Source organism: Glycine max, chromosome 14 (genome assembly GCF_000004515.6).
Source record: "Glycine max cultivar Williams 82 chromosome 14, Glycine_max_v4.0, whole genome shotgun sequence".
NCBI lineage: Eukaryota > Viridiplantae > Streptophyta > Magnoliopsida > Fabales > Fabaceae > Glycine > Glycine max.
In genome coordinates this window covers 19,475,913-19,499,159 of record NC_038250.2, presented here as the reverse complement: position 1 = coordinate 19,499,159, position 23,247 = coordinate 19,475,913, and the positions used below count along the sequence as shown (strand labels likewise).

The window sequence follows — 23,247 nt, the reverse complement described above, 5'->3', positions numbered from 1 at the left end:
AAATACCAGTCTCATGATATTATGGATTGTTGTTGTATTAGACTTATGTTGTTTGAAGACCTAGGAAGTGTGAATTTCAGGCATGAAATTTTTATGTATGTATTTGTGGGATGTGATTACTGATGATGTTGTCATCGATGAAAATGTTGATATGAGATGATGTTGTTATTGGTGATAATATTGACAAAGAATGACATTGTTATTAGTGATAATATTGATATGAAAAGATGTTGTTGTTGATGATAATGTTGAAATGAGATGATGTTGATGATGATAATGTCATTGAGATGAGATGATGTTGATGGTAATGTCATTGAGATGAGATGATGTCGATGATGATAATGTCATTGAGATGAGATGATGTTGATGATGGTAATGTCATTGAGATGAGATGATGATGATAATGTCATTGAGGTTAGATGATGTTGATGTTGATAATGACATTGAGATGAAATGTTGTTGATGTTGAAAATGTCCTTGTGATGATGTATCCTGTGTATGCACATGTGGGGTGCAATGGCCATGATGGATATCCCTGGTGGGGGAAATAGAATGGTTAAAGAGTTTTAAGCATATCTGGAAGGAGATGACTTAGAATCTTTAATTATCCACGATCAGTGCATTGATGGTGCTCATGTTTCATACTTCATATTGCATGAAAATAATATAAACTTTGTCAGTAAGTACTTATAGTTTCTCATGAGGAGGAATACTTGTACCAGGGGGCATGTCACTCGATTTGAAACTCCCTTGAGACTCAAGCTGATCATCATAGGGGGGTTACCTATGCACGGCAAGGTGACCTCGACACCTGTTACCTAGTTTTCTTAAGTGAGAGTGTAGTGTGAACACGCTTAGGCTATTTCCTGATGAATGGTACCGCATTACATTTGAGAGTTGAGGTCTAGTGCATGCATCATACTGAGCATGATTAATTGGAATTATGGAAGGTGGATGACTACTTGTTGAATGTATGTTGGACTAATGGATGCTTGTGTATGACTATGGTATTTGTTAATGTGTTCATACTAATCATGGTCATTTGATTTTTGTGTTAATTTCTTTTATAATAAACCCACCCTTGTAATTTTTGTACCGTGTGGTTGGTACCTGTGATGATTGCGAATATTTTTTCTTGGGAGCAGATGGATTACAATAGAGTATGTGAAGTGAGATTCTTTTGTGGAACCATCAAGCTGACATGATGACGTTATGATTATTTTGGGAGAGAGTTGTGTTTTATTAATCAACTTCTTCGTAGGTGGTTCTATAATTCTTTTTGAATTGAGGATGTAAATAAAAAATTTAATTATATGTATGAACTAGTTTACTTTTCATTATGTGAATGATGTGTACTGAGTTAATATATATATTCATTTAAGTAATTGTGAATTGTTTGGTGAATGTATATCATGAAAAATTTACTTTCATTTTTCATAAGCGAATTAACGAAGTTTTTCATTTGAAAATTGAAATGTATGCGGTTTAGAATGGTGATATCGTAGCGACGAGGTGGGTTGTTACAACTCGTCGCTACGATATCATCACTCTAAACCGTGAGCAATTTCAATTTTCAAATGAAAACTCTGTTAATTTGCTTATGAAAAAAAATGAAAGTAATTTTTTTCTCGACATACATTCGCCAAATAACGCACGATTACTTAAGTGAATATATATATATATATATATATATATATATATATATATATATATATATATATATATATATATATATATATATATAGATAGAAACTCAATACACATCATACACATAATGGAAAGTATATTTGTTCATATATATAATTAAATTTGTGATTTACATCTTCAAATCAACAAAAAGAATTACAGAACCAGCTATGGAGGAGTTGATTAACAAAACACAACTCTCTCCCAAAATAATCCCAACGTCATCACGTCGGCTTGGCGGCTCCACAAAAGAATCTCACTTCTCGTCCTCTACTGCTGTCATTATGCTCCCACAAACAAAGGTTCATGATCATCTCAGGTACCAACCACACGGTACAAAAATTGCGAGGGGTGAGTTGATTATAAAAGAAATCAATACAAAAATCAAATAACCACAATTAGTAAGAAAACATTAACAAACATCACAAGCTTACATGAACATTCACTAGTCCAACACACACTCAACAAATAGTCATCATCAGTCCATAGTTTCAATCAATCATGCTCAGTATGATGCATGCACCTGACCTCAACTCTCAAATGTAATGTGGTACTATCCACAAGGAAATAGCCTAAGCGTATCCACACGACACTCTCACTTAGGAAAACTAGGTAGTAAGTGTTGAAGTCTCCCTGTCGTGCACAGGCAACTCCCTCCCACGGTGATCAACCTGAGTCTCAAGGGAGTTCCAAACTGAGTGACATGCCCCCAAGTACAAGTATTCCTCCTCATGAGAAACTACAAGTACTTACTGACAAAGTTTATACTATTTCCATGTCATATGAAGTATGGAACATGGGCACCATCAAATGCACTGACTGTGGATAATTAAAGATTTTAAGCTATCCCCCTCTAGAGATGTTTAAAACTCTTTAACCACTATATTCCCCCCACCACGGACATCCAACAAGGTCACTGCATCCCCCCCATGTACATACACAACATGCAACGTATAAAACATGGGCACCATCAATGCACTGACCATGGATAATTAAAGATTCTAAGCTATTCCCCTCCGGAGATGCTTAAAACTCTTTAACCACTCTTTTTCCCCCACCAAGGATATCCAACAAGGTTACTGCACCCCCCATGTACATACACATCACACAACGTATGAAACATGGACACCATCAATGCATTGACCGTGAATAATTAAAGATTATAAGTCATCCCCCTCCAGAGATGCTTAAAACTCTTTAACCACTCTATTTCTCCCACCAGGGACATCCAACAAGGTCAATGCACCCCCCATATACATACACAACATACATCATCACAGTGTATTTTCAACATCATCAACATTTCATCTTAATATCACTCTTAACATCATTTCATCTCAATGACATTATTAACAATAACATCATCTCATATTAACATAATCATCAATAACAACATCAATTCATATTGACATAATCATCAATAACAACATCATCTCATATCAATATCATCATAAACATCAACCTCACATCATATCAATTAATGTCATTAATAGCAACATCAACAGTAAGTCACATTCCGCATGTACATACATCTATAGTTCATGTCTGAGATTCACACTTCCTAGGTCTTCAGGCCACACAAGTCTAATAGTAATGTTATTAATCAATAATAGATATATTGCATCCCATTAGTCAAAAACATTGTTTTCTTGAAAACTAGCATGCAACATGGACATACATACATCCCCATAGTTAGGTTCCCTGACCCCAACTATGGCATTAAAAGCTGTAAACTATAATAAACTCCCCTCACCTATTGTGAGCTCTCCTTCAGTTCCTCTTTGCATCGCTCAAAGGTCTCTCTCGTTCACGCTCGTCAGTCCAAATGAAAGGTTCTATATGCCAAATTGAAGGAAATTTAATATAGATTTTTGAAACAAGGTTAATGACAACATTTGGAGTCAAATACCCCTGTCAAAACATAAAGGGTTGAGGGGTGTTTCAGATTCTACTAAAAGGAGACATCATTTTGAAATTCCGCTCACGCCAATGTGACCGGTGTTTAGTGAAGGTCATGAAAATAACATCAATGTTATAAAAAGATAACTTTTACAATGTCTCATTTTCAAGGGTTTTTCAAAGGAAGTGTAAAAACTCCCTATTACAGTACCCAACACACAAGAGACACTAAGAGAAACTCAAACTACTAGGAGAAGGGCTTAGAAATCAAGATTACCTCAGAGAAGCTTTGAAATGGAGGATTGGGGGAATTTTATCCACCAAATCCTTGAGGAGGATTCTGAGGATTCCACTCCGATTAAGATGTTTCTCCTGGTGTGGGGGTTCGGCAACAAGCAACGACGGCTCATGGTGGCCACTGGTGGTCATGGGTGGTGGAGAAGGAGGTGTTAGGGTTTGGGTGGCGTTTTGGAGAAGAGGAGAGTGAAAAATCGTGTTTTTCACGCTGAGGAACGTATTTATAATCTGCAAATATCGCTTAGCGAGCTCATCTCGCTAAGCGGGAGTCCACTTTTCCCACTCTGCGTGCAAATTCTCGCTCAGCGCAACTTCCTCTACACGATGGCTCGCTCAGAGCAATTCTCTCTTGGGTTGGAATTGTGCTTAGCACGCCCTTTGCCCTTAGCGAGACATAAAAAGTTGTTATTTTCAAAATCCCAGCGGTCAGATTGTGGAAAAATGTCTTAGAAAGCCCCAGACAAAATTTGAAGATGATCCAACGGCTAATGAATCCGGGATCACGATTTTACTGAAATAGGTTTGGGAAAAATCTGAAATCTCATAATTTCAACTTAGTTCAACAAAACTCCACCTAACCCAACATCCACATCAAGAAATTCACACATGACTAATTCAAGCCATACCTCAACTCATTCAAGTCAACCATATAGTCAAATAACACAATAAATACAATTAAACATCGATTTATAACTAGTAATATTTCAGGGTGTTACAACACCCTCCATCTGAACCGCTACAATTTTCGTTTCTTCTTACCTTGGCCGAGCTTGTGGAGAAGAGAGGAAAAAGTATTCTTGCTTGGTTTGCTTAGTTCTCAAGTCTTGAAGCTTCAAACCACTCATTCTTCATCATTTTCGTGCATCAAGCTAAGGTATGGAGGAGTTTAACCCTTCTTACTCTTGTTTCCTTACTTGGGTATGGAGTAGCTTCCATTAAATGTGTTGTAGGAGCATAGAAAGTTTGTTCTCCATAAATAACATTTAGGTTCCTTCTCTTTTAAATTTCGTGCTAAGATTGTTATAACCTGTAAATTTTGGTCATTTTTTACATTTAATGTTGTGGTAACATGTTTCTTATGAATAAGATTCGATTAAGACTGATTTGGAAGCCAAGGAAGATGAAAATACCCTTTTTTTGAGGTTTTGTAGTTGGTCACACTTATATGAGAAGTAACTTATGCCTAAGCTACGCAAATTGAAGAGGGAAGTGGCAGACTGATCTTAAGGCTTAAGTGCAAGTAAATTTAGACTTAAGTATGGTGGCACTTAAGCACGGGTTAACCTAGGCTTAAGCACCAAGATTAGAACCTGCAACTTGCTTTTGTGATGCACCAACACTTAAGCACGAAGTAATTGGCGCTTAAGCATAGGTTGATGGGTGCTTAAGCCTAACTATCACGCTTAAGCATAATTAGCATGACTCTCTACTAGATCTATTGTGAATGACTTCTAAATGGATTTGAATTAGAATTTCCTTATAGAAGAAGACTTTTGAAATAACATGAGTATGTTTTAATGTTGCATTAGGAGAATTTACTTTTACTAAGCATTGATAAGTTAAAAATTGAATTGAGTATGGATTCCTTGTGCTTTAACTGCTATTATTGAAATGTCCTTGAAACTTGAGAAGTTGGTGTATGCCTTTATGATGATTTCAAAAGTGATTGGTGTGTTTAACGAGTTATGAAATCCTTGAAAAGGGGGGGGGGGAGGCACCAAATGGACTCAATGCATGAGTGCATTTGTAGAAACTAGAATTCAACTCTAGTATTAACAACAATTCATTATGATGAACTCATGCACCATGTTCAACCAATTGAGCTATTGCAATTGATTTCCCTGAACCTTTTATGCGCCTTTCACTTTTTATCCACTAAGGAAAAACATTTTTTAAAGAAATTTTTTTGAAAAGTGTTTCATGGACACCTATTAATCATTATGCTATAATACACCTATAAAGAGAGAAAAAAGAGAGAGAAAAATATAGGTATAATAGGGTTTATGATGTGATAAGAAGATAGAGATACATATAGAGAAAGAAATGAGAGGTGTTGATGATATTTAAAACAAGTGAGTGTTTGTCTACCATTGCTCTAATTTTTTTTTTGTAATGTAGAAAAGCATTTCCAAAAGTATTCAAGATTGTTCTAGATTATGTATTCCGGAGAATGTTTAAAATCAACCTTATGGAAATCCTTTTATGGAAGTATTTCCTTCACCGATCATTAAAGTCATTTGTTTGTTGCCTTCGTTAGATGCAAGAAGAAAAGAAAGAAACACTCAAAGGCATGTTTGCCCATTCAGATTGTTTTAAAATTTCCATGAGGTACAGGAAGTAATGAATGGGATGCAGGAAGCAATTGCCCCCATTGAAATAACTCCCCTTGGGAATTGCTTTGTGCACCAAGCAAATTTCTTGTGCACCCAACAATTTTTCAAGATTCCAAAACTAGCCCTATGCTTACTTCTTCTTCTTCCTTTTCCTTCTTTACGCACCATTCATCTTGTTCTTTGCTTTCATTCTCGTTAGAGGTGGTCATTCATTCTTGTGTGATTCTTTGGTCGAGCGCATTTGTTACAGTGGTTCGTTGACAAATGGTGGTTGTGGTGGTGGTTGGTGTAGCTATTAATGACAAAGGTACGCTAAATTTTTCTACAACTTTGATCTAGTTTTATATGGATTTGCAATTCGTATAAAATATACAGATTGACAATCCGTAATCTGTATTTAACTTACAGATTATTAGTCCGTAAGAAACTTACGGATTGACAATGTCAATCTATAAGAATCATACGAATTGTACGGTTTATCAATCTGTAAGAACATTTTTTAAAAATTTATTATAAAATGTGTTTTATTATTTTTTTAATATAATTAGGTTTATTATTTATAATATGTATGGTATAGTTTCATAATTTGTAACTTTTATTTTTTATAGTTTGAAAGTGGTATTTATTTTTAAATAATTTACAATTATATTTTATTTTAGTCATTTGATTTTAAAAGTGATTTTTTAGTCCTTATAAATTTATGAAATACATTTAATAACAAAAATATTAACAAGTAATTCATAAGTAATTTATTGCAACATAATTTGTAATAAAAAAGAGTTGATATTTATAACTAATTTGTAGGCAATTATTTATGTATATATGTTTTTTTAGAAGGACTATTATGTTGGACAAGTGGCCTCAATAACTTAAGAGGAGGGTGAATTAAGTTTCAATTTTTTCTACTAGCAAACTTTAATCCCTTTTTTAAAGATATATGATAGGTTCAGAATGCAGAAGAAGAAGAAACAATCATTTTAATAATGTTCTTTTAACTACGCAAGACAAAGTAATCTGCAATAAAATAACTGAGATAAGGGAAGAGAGAAATGCAAACTCAATTTATACTGGTTTGGCCACTTCCCGTGCCTACATCCAGTCCTCAAGCAACCCACTTGAGATTTTTCACTATCTCTATAAATCCTTTACAGACTTTGAACACACCTTGGGTTGCCTCACCCTTGTGTTCAAGATTCTCACAATCCAAGAGATAAATAGTCTCTTGATTACAACTAAGTTTATGAGATTAACATAAATATTTCTCTCCTTTAGAGTAGATGATACAAATTGAAGTTCCTAGAAGAATTCTTAATAGATTTGCAAGTGTTTGGCCAATAGTTGTTTAGAGAGCATTTGACAATTAAGTTCTCTTAGAAAAATCTCTCTTTTGCTTTTCGAACACATATATATAGGCCCATTGTGCCTTTTCAAAATGGTTTGAAGAGATGTGTCTTTTCAAAAAGCTTTTATGAAATTTTCAAACTTCAATTTTCAATTTTCAAACTTTCTGAAAAAGCTTTTTAAAATAATTTTACTTCTAGTATGCCTGGTAATCGATTACTAGTGGAGAAATGCATTTTTCAGAAAATGTTAAAAATATTTTAAAACCTTTTTATAATCAATTTAAAAACTATGTTGTGAGGCCAAACCTTTGTAATCACTAAGAGACTCTTTTAACAAAGATAGACTAAGACTTAACTTTCTTCTTGATCTTTGTTTTCTTGGTCTTGATTTAATCTTGAAGCAATCTCTGTTTGCTTAACCTTGAATGTTTCTTGAAGCAATCTTGTTTGATTATACTTTGGCATCATCAAAAACTTGTATTCATACATTCACATTCTCCCCCTTTTTTGATGATGACAACCATTATCAAGTAAAATTTTTTTGGCATCATCAAAACCTGCATGATTCACATTCTCCCCCTTTTTGATGATGACAACCGTTATCAATTAAATTCTTTTGGCATCATCAAAACCTGCATGATTCACATTCTCTCCTTTTTTGATGATGACAACCATCTGTAGGTTAAGAGTAAAAAGAATATCTATTTGTGTAGTCACTCCCCATTGATTTTGCAATGATTGCTTATGTAAAACAGTTGAAGATTGCATAAATTTCATATATAAAAAAATGGTCTCAATAAAAATAGACAATTCCCCTTACTATCTCATCTTTTATCTATCTCTCCCCCTTTGTCAACATCAAAAATAAATCATGAGCAGAGAGAAGAAAAACATTTAGCAAGTTATAATGAATTAAGAGAGTAGAGCATGTCATACCGTTCAAAGTATCATTTCTTGGCCTAATAGATTTAGTCTCATCAAAAGCAAATATGCGAATCAAATGATACCAAAAGGCCTTTATCACATAATTGATAAATACTTAATAAACTATGCTTAAGACCATCAATAAGTAAAACCTTTTATATGGAGGTAGAGGGATTCATACCTATTTTTCCAACTCCAAAAATTTTACCTTTGTTGTTGTCTCCATAGGTCACATGTTCATTATTTTTGGGAGAAATATGAATAAACTTTCATGCATCTTTCACCATGTGTTTGGAGCAACCGCTATCAATGTATCAACTTTGCTTCAAGGAGTCCATCATTCATATAATCATATTTTGATTTTGGTACCCAAATTTTCTTGGGTCCTTGAATGTTGGTTTTGACTAAAGATCCTTTTGGAACCCATACCATTTTTCCTATGATACTACCATTCTTTCTAATATAACATGTTGATGCACTATGACCTTTCTTACCACGGTAAAAGCATGTTAAGAAGAGAGAACTAGTCTTTTGAGTGGAGGCAAATAAATTTTTATACATCTTTTGTTGATTTTCAAGATTATATCCTAATCCAGCCTTATCAAAAACACATCTTTGTTTGTCTATTATAATACCTAAATTATTTTTACCAAGAGTAAATGTGGCAAGATCAATTTTTAAATCTACAATTTCTTCTTTGAATTTATCACAACATTCACATGAATGAGATGCTTTATTGTTTTCTTATATTAAGTATTTTGTAGAAGATTGGTTTTTATCTACTGATTTTAAAATTTTAACTTCAGATTTAAGATTTTCTAACTCTACATTTAATTTCAAAATTTCCTTTTCTAAACTTGAAATAGTTTTCTTAGAATATGAAACTAATTTGGCAAGTTTGACAGATTCTTTATGCAAGTCATTGAATGCATCTTGGAGTTCATCAAAAGAAATAGATAAGTCATAGTTAGAAGACATTACCTCTTCTCCGCTTTCATAATCTTTGGCCATGAGGCCTAGATTTATGATTTCAATTTCTGAATCACTTGATAAATCCATGTCATCATCTTCCCAAGTGATGTATGCTTTCTCTTCTTTCTTATCTTTGAAATTTTTCTTGTCGGATTTTTCCATTCTTCTTTTAAAGATAGGACAATCAAATCTCAAGTGCCCAGGTAGATCGCATTCATAGCATTTTGGAACTAAGGAGGAATCTTCTCTTTTCTTCTTTGAATTGAAGTTTGATCTCCTTTGATTTCCTTTGTTTCTAAGAAATTTATTGAATCCCTTCACAAAAAATCTGAAATCATCATTTTCTTCTATTTCATTTAAGTCTTCTTTGTTACTTTCTTCTTGAATAGAAGATGAGGCTTGAAGTTCAATTCCTTTATTTTTCTTGTCATTTTCTTCATGTTGGTTTAGTCTCATAAGTTCCATTTCGTGTTCATGAAGCTTTCTAAAAAAAGTTGCAAGAGTCATGTTAGCGAGATCTCTCGATTCTGCAATTGCAGTTACCTTTGGTTGTCATTGCCTGCTTAAACATTTCAACACTTTGTTAATGAGATCTTTATTAGGAAATATTTTTCCTAATGATGCAAGATGATTAACTATATGTGTAAATCTCTTTTGCATATCTTGTATGGTTTCATTTTGATTCATTCTAAACAATTCATATTCATGTGTGAGAGTGTTTATTCTAGATCTCTTGACATTAGTTGTGCCTTCATGGGTTACTTGTAGTGTATCCCACATTTCTTTTGCATTTTTACAATTTGAAACTCTAAATTATTCACCCAAGTCTAATGCAGAAGTAATTATATTTTTTGCCTTTAAATTATATTGAACCCTTCTTCTTTCATCTTCATCCTATTGTTCTCTAGGTTTTTCTATAGTTGTATTTCCTACTACCATTGTAGGAATGAAGGGACCAATTTCAATGGCTTCTCATATATTTAAATCTAGGGCTTCTATAAAGATCTGCATTCGGGTTTTCCAATAGTGATAACCCTTACCATTGAATATAAGAGGCCTATTAATAGAATTTCCCTCAGGAAATGAAAAGTTAAATGAGACCATAATTATTCTTGAAGTTTTTTTATTATGACAACCATTATCAAGTAAATCCTTTTTTGTAGAAGGACTATTAGTCCCTAAAAGAGTTGATATTTTTTTTGGTAGCTAGTACCAGATGAGTATTTAAATATTTATAATTTTTGTGTCAATATTATTAAGTTAACTACTTTATGGAAGTAAAAAAATAATAAAATTTTGTTGTATAGTAGTTTATGCAAGTGTAAATTTTAATATATATGCTTATCAATTTTAATATATTATATTATTAAATGCAGTAAAATAATTAAAAAATTGTGTGATAGTATATGTATGGTGTCATTAGGGGTCGTATGTTTGTCATTGAATTTTTTAAAATATTTTATTAAGATGGACGAAGATCAGTGGATGTATGACAACATCATGTCTAAAGAAGTTAATATGAATGAAGAAAATAGGGAGGAACCTGGTGTGAATGAAGAAAATAGAGAGGAACCTGGTGTGCTTCATCATATTGATTGTTTTGATGCCTTCAATACTTCTCAGGTACTAATATGGTTTTGTTTTTTGTTAAAGTAAGGAAATGAGTGTCCCTTGAAGACTAAACATGTATTATCCCCTTTGTAGATGTTTGTTACCCGTGATGATGTTTTGCATTGGGCTCACTCTATTGCGTATGATATTGGTTTTGTGAAGATGATTATGAGGTCAGACACATATATTGGAATTAAAGGAAGGACCTCATTTGTTTTAATTGGTTGTGAAATGAGTGAAAAATATAGGGTCACGAAGAAAGATTTAGTATGAACAATTACTGGAAGTAGAAAATGTGGGTGTCCCTTTAAGCTACAAGCGAAACTAGTAATGGGAGGTGAAGTATGGATAGTGAAGTTAATATGTGGGAGTCATAATCATGTATTGGCTAAGTCATTAGTTGGACATCCATATGTTGGTCAACTGACTAAGGATGAGAATATTATTATTCGTGATATGAAAAAGTCAATGGTCAAACCAAGAAATATTCTTCTAACACTAGAGGAGCACAATGCCAACAATTATACAACAATGAAGCAAGTATACAATGCAAGATATGGATATCATTCTTCCATAAGAGGCAGTAATATTGAAATGCAACAACTAATGAAGCTTTTTGAATGAGATCTGTATATTCATTAACATAGATTGAAGGATGAAGATGTTGTATGTGATATATTTTAGAGTCATCCTGATGCAGTCAAATTATCCAATGCCTATAATTTGATATTTCTCATAAATAGTACCTAAACAAATAGGTACAAGCTGTCGTTACTTAACATTGTTGGTGTGACACCAACAAAGATGACATTTTCAGTTGCTTTTTTCTATTTGGAGGGAGAACGTCTAAATAATGTTGTTTGGACTCTAGAACGGTTTCGAGGTATTTTTCTGAGACGTGGTGCATTCCCTGGAGTTATTGTTACCGACAGAGATCTAGCATTGATGAATGCAGTGAAAACTATTTTCTTTGAGTCTACCAATTTGTTGTGTCGATTTCACAATGATAAGAATGTGAAAGCAAAATGTAAAACCCTTGTAGGTCAAAAAAATGCATGGGATTATGCATGGAAGCCTGGGGGAGTTTGGTGGATTGTCCTTCTGAGCAAGAGTTCAATGACTGCCTTATGAAGTTTGAAATTGCTTTCTCACCATGACCAATGTTTGTTGACTATGTGAAACAAACATGGTTGGTTCCTCATAAAGAAAAATTTGTTAAAGTCTGGACAAAAAAGGTGATGCACTTAGGAAACACAACAACTAATAGGTATGAAAGTTGTAAATATTTGTTGGTGTTAGGGTTTAGGTTCTAATGGATAAAAATAATTTTTTTGTTTACTTGTTTGATATTTCAAATGTAGGGTTGAGTTTGCTCATTGGGCCTTAAAGAGACTATTGTAGAAAAGCCTTGGAGACCTATGTAGTGTTGGGGAAACCACTAACAACATGATCATGCTACAGAACACTGAAATTAAGACATCTTTTGAGACAAGTACACATGTGGTTGGACATATTTTTAAAGTTACCTTATACAAGAAACTACTTAGTATGGTATCAAGGTATGCTTTAAATCAGATTGCTGCTGAGTTTGAGCGTGTAAATTATGTTGGCATTGATAGTTCTCGTTGTGGACATGTAATGAGAACTACTCACGATCTTCCATGTGCATGTGAGTTAGCTAGATATATTGTTGGTACCATAACACTTAACATAATCCATATGTTTTGTCGGAGGCTAAGTTTTTCAAACCAAGGGTTATCTGAGCCTGAAGTTAGCATAAATGAAGAGATGGAAACCATAATCAAGCAGTTTAAAGAGCTTGATGTTTGTGGCAAAGTTACTCTAAAGAGTAAACTTCAGGAAATTTCCTACCTTGATCTAAATTCTGTGTGTGCTCCTTCAGAAAAGGTGAAAACAAAAGGTGCTCAAAAGAAATCGATGACCAAACATCAAAGATCAACAAAGTGTGATCCGTCTTACTGGGAGCATGTGGATGCATTACCATCTGTGCAAAATAGAAATTCTTTAGTCAAACAAAGTGCATCATCATCCAAACAACCAAAACCAAGAAGGAGCATGCCCATGTTGGGTCAATTTTATCTATGCATTCATGATTTCATTGAAAACATTGTCGATGTCAAACCTGATGATAATTGTGGATATCATGCAATTGTTGTCTTTTTAGGTATAGGTGAAAATTCATGGTCTTTGGTTAGTAACCATTTGCTTAAAAAACTTACAAAATGGTTTGATGAGTATATCAACCTGCTTAGTGGCATAGACAAATTTGAGGAGTTAAAGTGGTTGCTACTTTTTGATGGATTATCCATGGTATATAAGTTTTTTGTTACATTTCGATGGATTAATTTTGCTTTAAATAAATGTAATTAATACTTTTACATGCAGGTTACCATAGATAAGTGGATGAATATAACCGACATGGGATATGTGATTGCATCAAGGTATAATGACATCCTCGTTTCTTTTTCTCTCCAATAAAGCATGACGTTTTTCCTCTTAGAAGTCAACCACCGAAAGATTGTTCTGTACATCACGTTATATGTATTAGTCATGTGTATGACAATCATTTTGTTCAGATAAAATCTTGATCATCTTGTTTGTGTAATTTATGTAATAAAATATGTTGTGGTCATTTGAATGTGTATGTGCCTATGTAACAGGTATTTCTAAGAGACGGTTGTCCCTTACCACCAACAACTTTGTTATGGTCTACACATTGTCATTATCAAGCAAAGTAGTGGCCTACACCATATATTAGTATAATGCAACAGTATACAAATTTGATGAGGTTGACAACACACTTTTTTGATTTAGGAGAAGATTGAACATTTAGTTATTGCTAAGCCAATGTTTGTAACATACATATTTGTGAAATACTTATGGGATTGTCATGTAATGTAATAATTAATGTGTCTTTCATTGGATGTTCATATAATTATTTCTTTTATGTAATTATCTACTGTGCAAATAATCAAATTAGAAAAAAGGCAAAACATCAAAAGGTATATTGTTTTTGTGGATTAAGGGGTTTGGGCAAATCATCTACTACTTAGGGTATATTTACTGCTCAGGGGTTAGGGTTTTTATTTAGGGTTATTTGATTAATTAATTTGGATTAGGGTTTAGGGTTTTAGTGTTAATGATTTATGTATGTAGGGTTAAGGGATTAATTCATTTGGTTTAGGGTTTAACATATTCTAGTTAGGTCATAATTTAATATTCTCATATTACATAAACAAAAATAAATAAATAGCTTGTCAAATAACACCAAATAATAAATATTGTTTAGTCATATTGCATAAATAACTCCTGTAAAACTTAAACAATCCTAAGAATCTTCATGCGTCCGACGTATGCCGCCTTCATCTCGACTGAACATAAACATTCCATTGTTCAGTCACACCCCTGAAAATTCTCAAGCACTACTCCTTATAGTGTATGCTTCAATTCCAGCAGTAACTATCCTTATGTTGATCAAGCGTTCCAAACTTTCTGCTATCCATTGGCAAGCCTCCTACGACATTGACAATACGGTAAAAAGTAAACATTTATATTGTGTTTGGATGGATACTTTTAACAGAGTAATTCATTTTAAATGGGATATTGAATATCTGTCATTTTAAATTTAGTGTTTGAATAATAATTTAAAGGAAATTGAATATCTGTCATTTTAATAGGGAATTTTAATCTGTTAAAATTGGGAATTTGAAATTCCACTGAAAGAGGTGGAATTTCTAAAATTACTCATTTATGAATAGAAGAGTGTCTCAAACTCGATGATGTTTTCCTCTTGTATGTGTATTTTCTTCCCTATCCTTTCTAATTGATCATCCATTGTTGTTTTTCTTTGTCGAACCTTCCTCACTGGAATCCCAACCTGCTAATGATCATCTCTGCCAGAGCCCCAACCCATCGATGATCATTTCCACACTCTCCACCATGGAATCCAAATCGGCAGTAGAAAGAGTTGAACCAAACCACCGATAAAGAGAGAAGATTACCAGTGAACCTCCGTTTATCATCTTCTTGAGCTTAAAGACCACCACTAACCAGAAATCACTATGGTGGAGTTTTTTGTAATACAATGGTGTTGGTGCAACAATGCAACTACAACAATGCTCAGTGTTTGAGCGTGTTGTGTTGCAGAGAGAAAGTGGGGAGAGAGAAAAGGCTTATTTAAAATCAGTAATTAATAACAATTTTGAATTTATGTGAAAATAGATTCAAAACTAAAATAATCCAAACAAGTTATTTTGTAATTGAATGAAATTTAATTGCTTTCAATTGAATTACTTGCATTTCAATTTTTTTGGCATTTTGAAAATTCTCTATCCAAACACATGGTTAATGCATGACACATAAAATGACTAAAAATGAGTGAATTCAAAATATATTATACCACTGCATGTCGAGGCATGTCTACATCAACAGGTGTAGGTGCAGGTGCAGGTGGTTATGGCATAGTCGTTGCGGCAACCGGCTGTTGAGGAGGATCTAGTTCAATAAATTTATTATCGTGCACCATGGGTGGATGTCTAGTAGGATCCCCAGGCAGTGTCAAACTCATGAAGGGGGTGAGATATCATGTAGAACCACTCCATGTTGTCTACTACACACTATCTAGAAGCAACACAAATCTGACCCACCGGTGCAAGGTATTCAGAGAATTGCATCCATCTATCGTCAATCTCCTCTTTAGATAAAGATAGGGCAGCGGAGTGAGGAGGAATGGTCTACACATAACCAAACTGTCACATAACTCTCTTTGGTCGGTGTATCACAATAGATGGACCCCATCTGATTTGTCTGAAAAATAAGAAGATCAACTCAAATTTTCTGAATGCACAGTGGTCACCATAAGGAATCCAGCACACAATGTTGGATGTCAATCTATTCAATAGCTAATGATACATTGACACCAGTAATTCCTTCCCAGACTTCCAACGACAAGCACGTGGTTTCATCTCATGATAATCCTCATTAGCAACACACGAAACAACAATAGGGAAATGTTCGTAGGTCCAACACTGCACATATTTAAAAAACAAAAGAAATTCAAATCAATAGTCGATATAAACTACCAAACAAATAATTAAAGTTAAAAGAAATTATAAATACCTATAATAGTGTGATATATCATTTAAGTTGCTTGGCGGTTCTCTTTGACACATCATTCAAATTCTCGTACATATGGACCAGTGCAATCACTCCCCATGACTAGCTTCCAATTTGGCTAAGGTCATGAAATGCATCCAAGAATACCACATGCACATGTGTGGCACTCTTATTAGAAAACAATGTGCAACCTACTAGATGCAAAAGATATGCTCGAGCTGCTACGGTCCATTGTCCTGCATCATATTTGCTACGATAAATGTCTCACAGTCAGGCTAGGTGAACATATGCCCCATGAAATTGAAATGTCTCATCTTTTGTTTCTTGTGTGCTGGCTTCAAGCAACTCAACTAACAAGTCCACGGCTTGGTCTACATGAAGAGCATCAAAGGTATGAAACACACTTGTAATGGGCAGATGTAGCAACGATGCCACATCATCGAGGGTGATAGTGACCTCTCCTATCGGAAGATGGAAACTACTAGTTTCTTTGTGCCACCTCTCCGCAAAAGCATATATAAGTCCCCTGTCACTAGTGTTCAAGGAACATGCAGTTAGAGGACTTAATCCTGTGGCAGCCACTATGTCTTCAATCTTTGGAGCAGGCCTTCCAAATTTTTGTACATTCCTTCCATGAGAGGACAACTTCAACTCAGGACGTTCCTGAAAAAAAATATTAATCACTTCAAGTTAAATGAAAAATAGTTATGAAAATATTATATAATTCAAGAAATAAGTACCTCTCCTGCCCAAACTGTGGTTGTCACATGATGAATGTATTCTGTCAAAATGATGTATTGTGGGGTCTGCATGGGAAACCCTGGGCATTAGCAGGTACATCATTAGTAACTGACTCCTGAGGCTACTTATGAACCTTGTCAGCTGCATGATCAACATACTCAACATCCTGAGCAACAGGTGTAGCTGCCCGTTGTCTACGTGTAGATGTTGTCGACCCTTGACGCTGAGGGGCTTCATCCACATCACCATTAACTTGTGTCCCTAAGACTCTTCCTAAAGCTCGACGTAATCCTCTGGTTCTAACCATAATTCACACATTTAAACAATAATAACAATTAATGTCATCGTTCAAATAATAATTGAGTTTCATAAACTAACTAACAAATTGACTAATAAATAAATTTAATATAAAATATTGAATAAATTACTATTTAATAATTCATAAATAAATATTTTATTATTTTTAATTAACTTTTTTAATACTTTTATATATTCATAAATCAATATATAAATTCTTTTTAAAAATTATAGACTTCACATCACTAATTCTAGTAAACTTAAATATATGATCAAAATCTAAGTACAATTTTTTTTATTTCTAATAAATGACTATTTCATTTTTTTACAAATTAGTATTTGAATACTTTTAAATATTTATAAACAAATAAAGAAATTTCAATTTTATATTTTCAAACACTATTTATATAAATGTTTAATACTAGTGTAATAATATTTATATGACTATATCAATAAATAAAATTGTCATTTACAAATTTGGATTTTCTTGTTAAACCAAATTGTACAATATATACTTATAAAAAATTTGGAATTAATGATCTTTAACAAATTTATAAATAACTATTTTAAATATCAAATATAATTAAATTGATTATATTTTAAAAATAAATAATAATAATATTTATACATTCATTTTTAAATAAAAAAAATTCTTAAATTATTTACTTATTGAATAAATTAATTATTAAAAACCAAATTTAAAAAACAAGTATAATTAATTAAATAAAAACACATTAAAAATATACAACAATATTTATTTATAAATTAATAAAATAACAACAAAAATATTAATTTATTTTTAAATGAGAAAAATTTATTGTATTCTTATTTTATTAATTGATAAATTAAAAAAAGTATACGGATTGAAAATCCGTATAAATGTCAATGCCAAAATATCAGGTATAAATGTTAGGTACTTCACTTAAAATGTTGGGTATACAAAGAAAATCTCACTCCTTTTCCATTTCCAAGCCCACTTTGACTCCATGAATTGTCAATTATTTTATAGTTAATCTAATAAAATGAGTCTATATTTAGATAATTATATAAAAAGTGATTTTGAGAAAATTTGTTTCATTTGTATTGTTTTAAGAATTCATTTTTTTTTATTAAACTACAAGAAAAAGTTATGGATTTTTTTATCTGTAGAAATCAAAGATAAGTATTAGAAGATTTATAATAACTCATATATTATGTTCAATTTTATACTTAAGAACGATTAAACGTTTTTTATGTGGAAAATTGAGTAAGTTTTGTTTTTATTTTTGTAATATTGATTTTGAGAATGTTGACTTTATTTTGCATCATTACCAATTTCCACACCATTACATTTTGATGAAGCGTTTATTCTCACACAACTCCTTTAGAGTTTCAGAAAATAAGATATTGAAAATTTAATAAATTTTGTAGATGAATCGAATTAATTGTTATTTATATATCATTGCATATACTTAATTAATAAAGTTGTATAATGTAGTTTAGGTAGCTTCATTGCAAGGGTAAAGAGTACAAGTACGACCATAATAATTTTGAAATTGTACATTAAATGTAATTCAAGAAAATCAACTTTAGTGTAATGTGAGAGTTTCTAGACAAGAATATCTATAACAATAGTCAAATTATTGTAGCTAATAACCATGCCTGGTAAATCAAACGCAAGAAAGCTTTTAACTCTTAAAGAAACGAAGAATAAAAGGAAGAGAGCTATTACATTGTCCAAAGACTGAATAATATATGCATGTTACAATGGTTTTAATTACAGATGTTAATGAATTAAAATCCAAGTTAACAAATCAATTAAGTTTGAAGGCAACACTTTTCAATTTTAGTAACGAGAAAGCCATGTACACATCAGAATAACTTCTTCACCTCTCCATCTTCTGATTTTGGTTTGTTTTTCTTTTTTCTACTGTTGTTCCTTTTATATGCATAAAGTTTCAACACATGTAATTGGCATGCTTCATTTTGATGTGGTTTGGTGATCAATGACAGTTTGGAATGCCCCAGCCAATGCTCTCACCTTGTTCTTCCTTGCCTCCAAAAGCTTGGCAGTTTTTTCAATCTCATCATTGGACACCTGAGCCTCCATTTTCCCATGTCTTCTTTCTCCTGATTGTTGCTTTGATGGTGTTGCCTCAACTTTGTTCTCTTCTACTTTTTCAACTGCTTCCTTTTGTTCCTCTATTGCCTCTTCTCCATTGTTCTTGTTCTCACTTTTGTAATCTTCTCTTATAATTTCACCACCCTCACCTTCATCTTCATCGTTAACAACAACTTTTGCTTCATGATTTTCTTGGTGATCACTCTCATTATTGTTTCCTCCTTCATCTTGGTTTGTTTTATTATCTTCCTCCAACTCATGTTCCTTATTTTTTGCTTTCTCTTCTAGTGTCTCTTTTTCAGTTTCTGACACTGTAGATATGACCCTCTCATCATCAACTTGATATTGGGGTGGATCCGAGTTCTCAAGCCCTTGAACATGTTCAATCTCATGTTCAGATTCAACATCAGGTGGAACATGATCATTCACATGTTCAACCTCGTGCACTTTCTGTTCTTCATTCTCCACTTTTATCACTTCAACTTCTTGGCTTGTAACTTCCTTAACTTGCTCAGTTTCAACCTTTGAAGTTTTTGTAGTCTCTTTAGGAGTGCTCTTTGTTGAGTTAAAAGAAGCATGATCCTTATTAAATACCTTCTTAGTGCTTGTAGAAGTAGTAGTATTAGTAGGGACGGTTTTCTTTGTGCCCTTTGTGACTAATGGCTTGGTTTTTCCATCACTAGCGGAAATTGTGGTCCTAGCTAAGATGGGTTTGGAAGGGACAATGCTTTTGTTAATTGGGCCAATGGAAGATCTACGTGGAGTTGTTAAGGATCTTGTCGAGTTTGAAGAGGAAAGTGGTTTGTCCAAAGATCTTCTTCTTATTGCAACAAAAGGCTTACTGCTGGGTGAGCCACTCTTGGGTTGTTTGGAAGTGGGGGACTCAAGGAATGAGGTTTTTGTGGGCTTGAGATAGTTGGGGATTTTTTTCTCTAATGAGGTTGAGTTGGGCTTGTAAGTGGAGTTTGTAGTTGTTGTTACGGATGGTTTGATGGTCCTTTCGGTGATTGTCGTGTGAGAATTTGATGATGGGGCCTTCTTCTTCCCAGCAATAGAACTATCTTTTGCTTTTGTTGCCATATGTTTAGATGTCTCTCAACCAAGAAATTCTTGAAAGAACCTACACATTGTAAAAAAAGAAATATGTAAGTTAGCTAATCGTCTCTCAACCAAGAAATTCTTGAAAGAACCTACACATTGTAAAAAAATATATATGTAAGGTAGTTAATCACTCTTTCTAGTTTACAAAATTGCAAATTCATCTCTCTTGGGTATGATTTAGGTGGTACCTAAATTCATGATTTCTAATAAAGTCTCCTTCATCAATCCATTAAAAAGTAAAATACTTTGAAATATTAATGACTCTATATCCAAGAGAGAATTGGTCTCACAACTTTGATTAAAGAATTAAAGGGTCAAATTACTCACATCAAACAACATTTACTCAAGTGTGGGTGACTTTAATTTCTCATTTTATTAAATCAAAATTAAACTGAATGTCTTTCTATGTTTATTTTTTTATACATGAATGTCTTTCTACGTTGGACACCAAAATGAGAATTTTGTCAATTCATTAAAGGGGCTAATACTTATAATTTTAAAGATTAAAATAAAAAATTACTTAAATATCCATCTATTGTATAAAGTGCGATTCTCGTTTTTGAAGAGACAAATCCTATTACAATATTTCAAGACCCGTTCAACTGTGCATATTGGAGAAATAGATAACCTTAGTTGCATTATATTAGTTTCATTTTACTTCACATAACCTTAGTTGCATTATATTAGTTTCATTTTACTTCACTTTCCTATGTAAGACCCATATGTCTTATTAGTTCTTCTTGTAAAGAAATTGTCACGAATATGTACCCAAAAATGAAAAAAGAAATTGGGATGAATTCATCAAACTTCTGTTTAAAAGACAACCGAATACCAACTCCCTCCATCTGTCTCTAATATATATATAACCAAAAAAAAAAAAAGCTCCCCCCAAATAAGCAAGGACATTGGGCATCTAATCCTAATAATTGGAGGAAAACATCCAAATTCATCAGAAATTTTGTTTGAATGAGTTGTAAGGGAAAAAGGTATATACCTAAGGAAAACTAAAAAACAGAACAAAAAAGAAGCACTAAATTGCGTAAAGTACTAGGCAAATGATTGTGATCATCACCTATAAACTCTTTTAAAAACCAAAAAATAATGTTCCTTTGTTATGCAAAGATGAAAAGAAAGAGAAAAGCAACCAAGAGACACAATGATAAGTACTTCCACTTCATACGAAGGTCCAGGAGAAAGTGATTCTTGATACAAATTAAACTTAAATTGAAAGAAGTAAAATTAAAAAGAAAACGCAAATTTACAAAAACAAAAGTAGATAAGCATCACGTATAGATAACGTACCTTGATAAAAGAGAGTTTATGGAAGACTGAATTTGTGGGCACAAAAGCAAAGAAAAAATTGCTTTGGAAGGAGAAAAATATATGAGAAAGCAGATGAAGAAAATAAAAAAGAGAAAAGGTTTGATTGGAAGAGAAAAATAAAAAATTAAAGAAAAGGGTTTAATAAGATCATAAAAGAAGCGCAAATTACGCACAACTCAAAGGAGCTGTATTGCAGGCCATGGAATCAAAACATATATTTCGTTTTATATTTTTATCAAACCAACTGTGAATGACCGAGAGATAAGGTATGCAGAGTTGACCTTTCCTTTTCAGTTCTACGAATTAAAATAAAATAAAACACTTTTTTTGAAATTTTGGTTTAAATACAACTTTTGGTCCCCTCAAACTGCAATTTCAGTTTTTATATTTCAAAATACATGGTCTCCTATTTTATGAAATTCATAATTTTGATCACATTCTCAATTTTGTCTATATTTATTTATTTTTAAAATATTTTTATTTTAAAATAAAAGACTAAAGTTGTAAATTGAGTAAAATACAAAGAGAAAAATTATATTTCAATCTTTAATTTTTTAAGAGCGTTATTTCATTTTTATTCTTGATTCCCTTTCATTTTCTTTCTGATTAACGTTAATTATATAAATTGTCAACTCAACTGTGGGCCAAGCCCAATTGGGAAAGTATGCAACATGGGCGGTTTCATCTAGAAAGGTTTACGTAATAAGGATATTGCAATACCCCATCCCCATAGTGTTATAAAAATTCTTTACTTGGACTTATATTTGCATGGCAGCATAGGTAATAACTTTAATATTTGTATCTTTATCTGCTGCTTTCAGTTCAGTCAAAAAAAAAAAAAAATCTGCTGCTTTCAGATTTGGATTTTCTATAATCAGTAAAGATCAAGTAAATGATTTTAGTAGTTAATGAGAAAATTAGGAAATGATATTATAGAACGTGTATATTTTGTTATACGTGTATTTAATATTGTCCTTTTTATCAGATTGAAATTACTTATTTTACCTTCTTAAATAAATTACTCGCTTTAGAAGAGATGAACATATATATATATATACTTGGAGGTCCACAAAAAAACACGTATACACTTGGAGCATTTAATTACGTTTTAATTTAATTGAGTATAGTCTCGTATTATACATTTATTTGACAATCTAATAAAACATAAATACTACTATAATACTTTGTTTTAAAAAAATACTATATAAATTTGAAAATCCAAAAACATATTCGGATCACACATAACGAAGCTGCTAGACAATTTTTTAAGATTCGGATGTCACATGTCATCAAAACATACAAATCAAATTCAAATTTAAATTAAATACATTTATTTATCATCAAATAATATATTTGTAAGATAAATTGGTCCCTAATTATTTTAAAATTATTTTTAAACCTTAATATATCATTATGTAGAGTTAGATGATAGTTTGGCCATTAATTTAATAGTAGTTGTGCAACGGATATGTAGAGTTAGATG

The 23,247-nt window shown here is 32.5% G+C and overlaps 2 protein-coding genes across 2 annotated transcripts; both read right to left on the bottom strand.

The window, feature by feature from the left end:
• Nucleotides 1–16,471: 16,471 nt before the first annotated feature.
• LOC102665469 (serine/threonine-protein phosphatase 7 long form homolog) lies at nucleotides 16,472–17,249 on the bottom strand. The gene is made up of 3 exons (XM_006596665.1): nucleotides 17,076–17,249; nucleotides 16,942–17,007; nucleotides 16,472–16,864 (listed from the first exon to the last, which is right to left on the bottom strand). The coding sequence occupies exons 1-3, from the start codon at nucleotides 17,247–17,249 to the stop codon at nucleotides 16,472–16,474; spliced, it is 633 nt and encodes a 210-aa protein (XP_006596728.1).
• A 1,697-nt stretch (nucleotides 17,250–18,946) lies between these two features.
• On the bottom strand, nucleotides 18,947–21,972 carry LOC102666156 (uncharacterized). The gene is made up of 2 exons (XM_006596091.3): nucleotides 21,744–21,972; nucleotides 18,947–20,460 (listed from the first exon to the last, which is right to left on the bottom strand). Exon 2 carries the CDS (start codon nucleotides 20,418–20,420, stop codon nucleotides 19,200–19,202), a length of 1,221 nt encoding a protein of 406 aa, XP_006596154.1. The 5' UTR covers nucleotides 20,421–20,460; nucleotides 21,744–21,972; the 3' UTR covers nucleotides 18,947–19,199.
• Nucleotides 21,973–23,247: the final 1,275 nt, after the last annotated feature.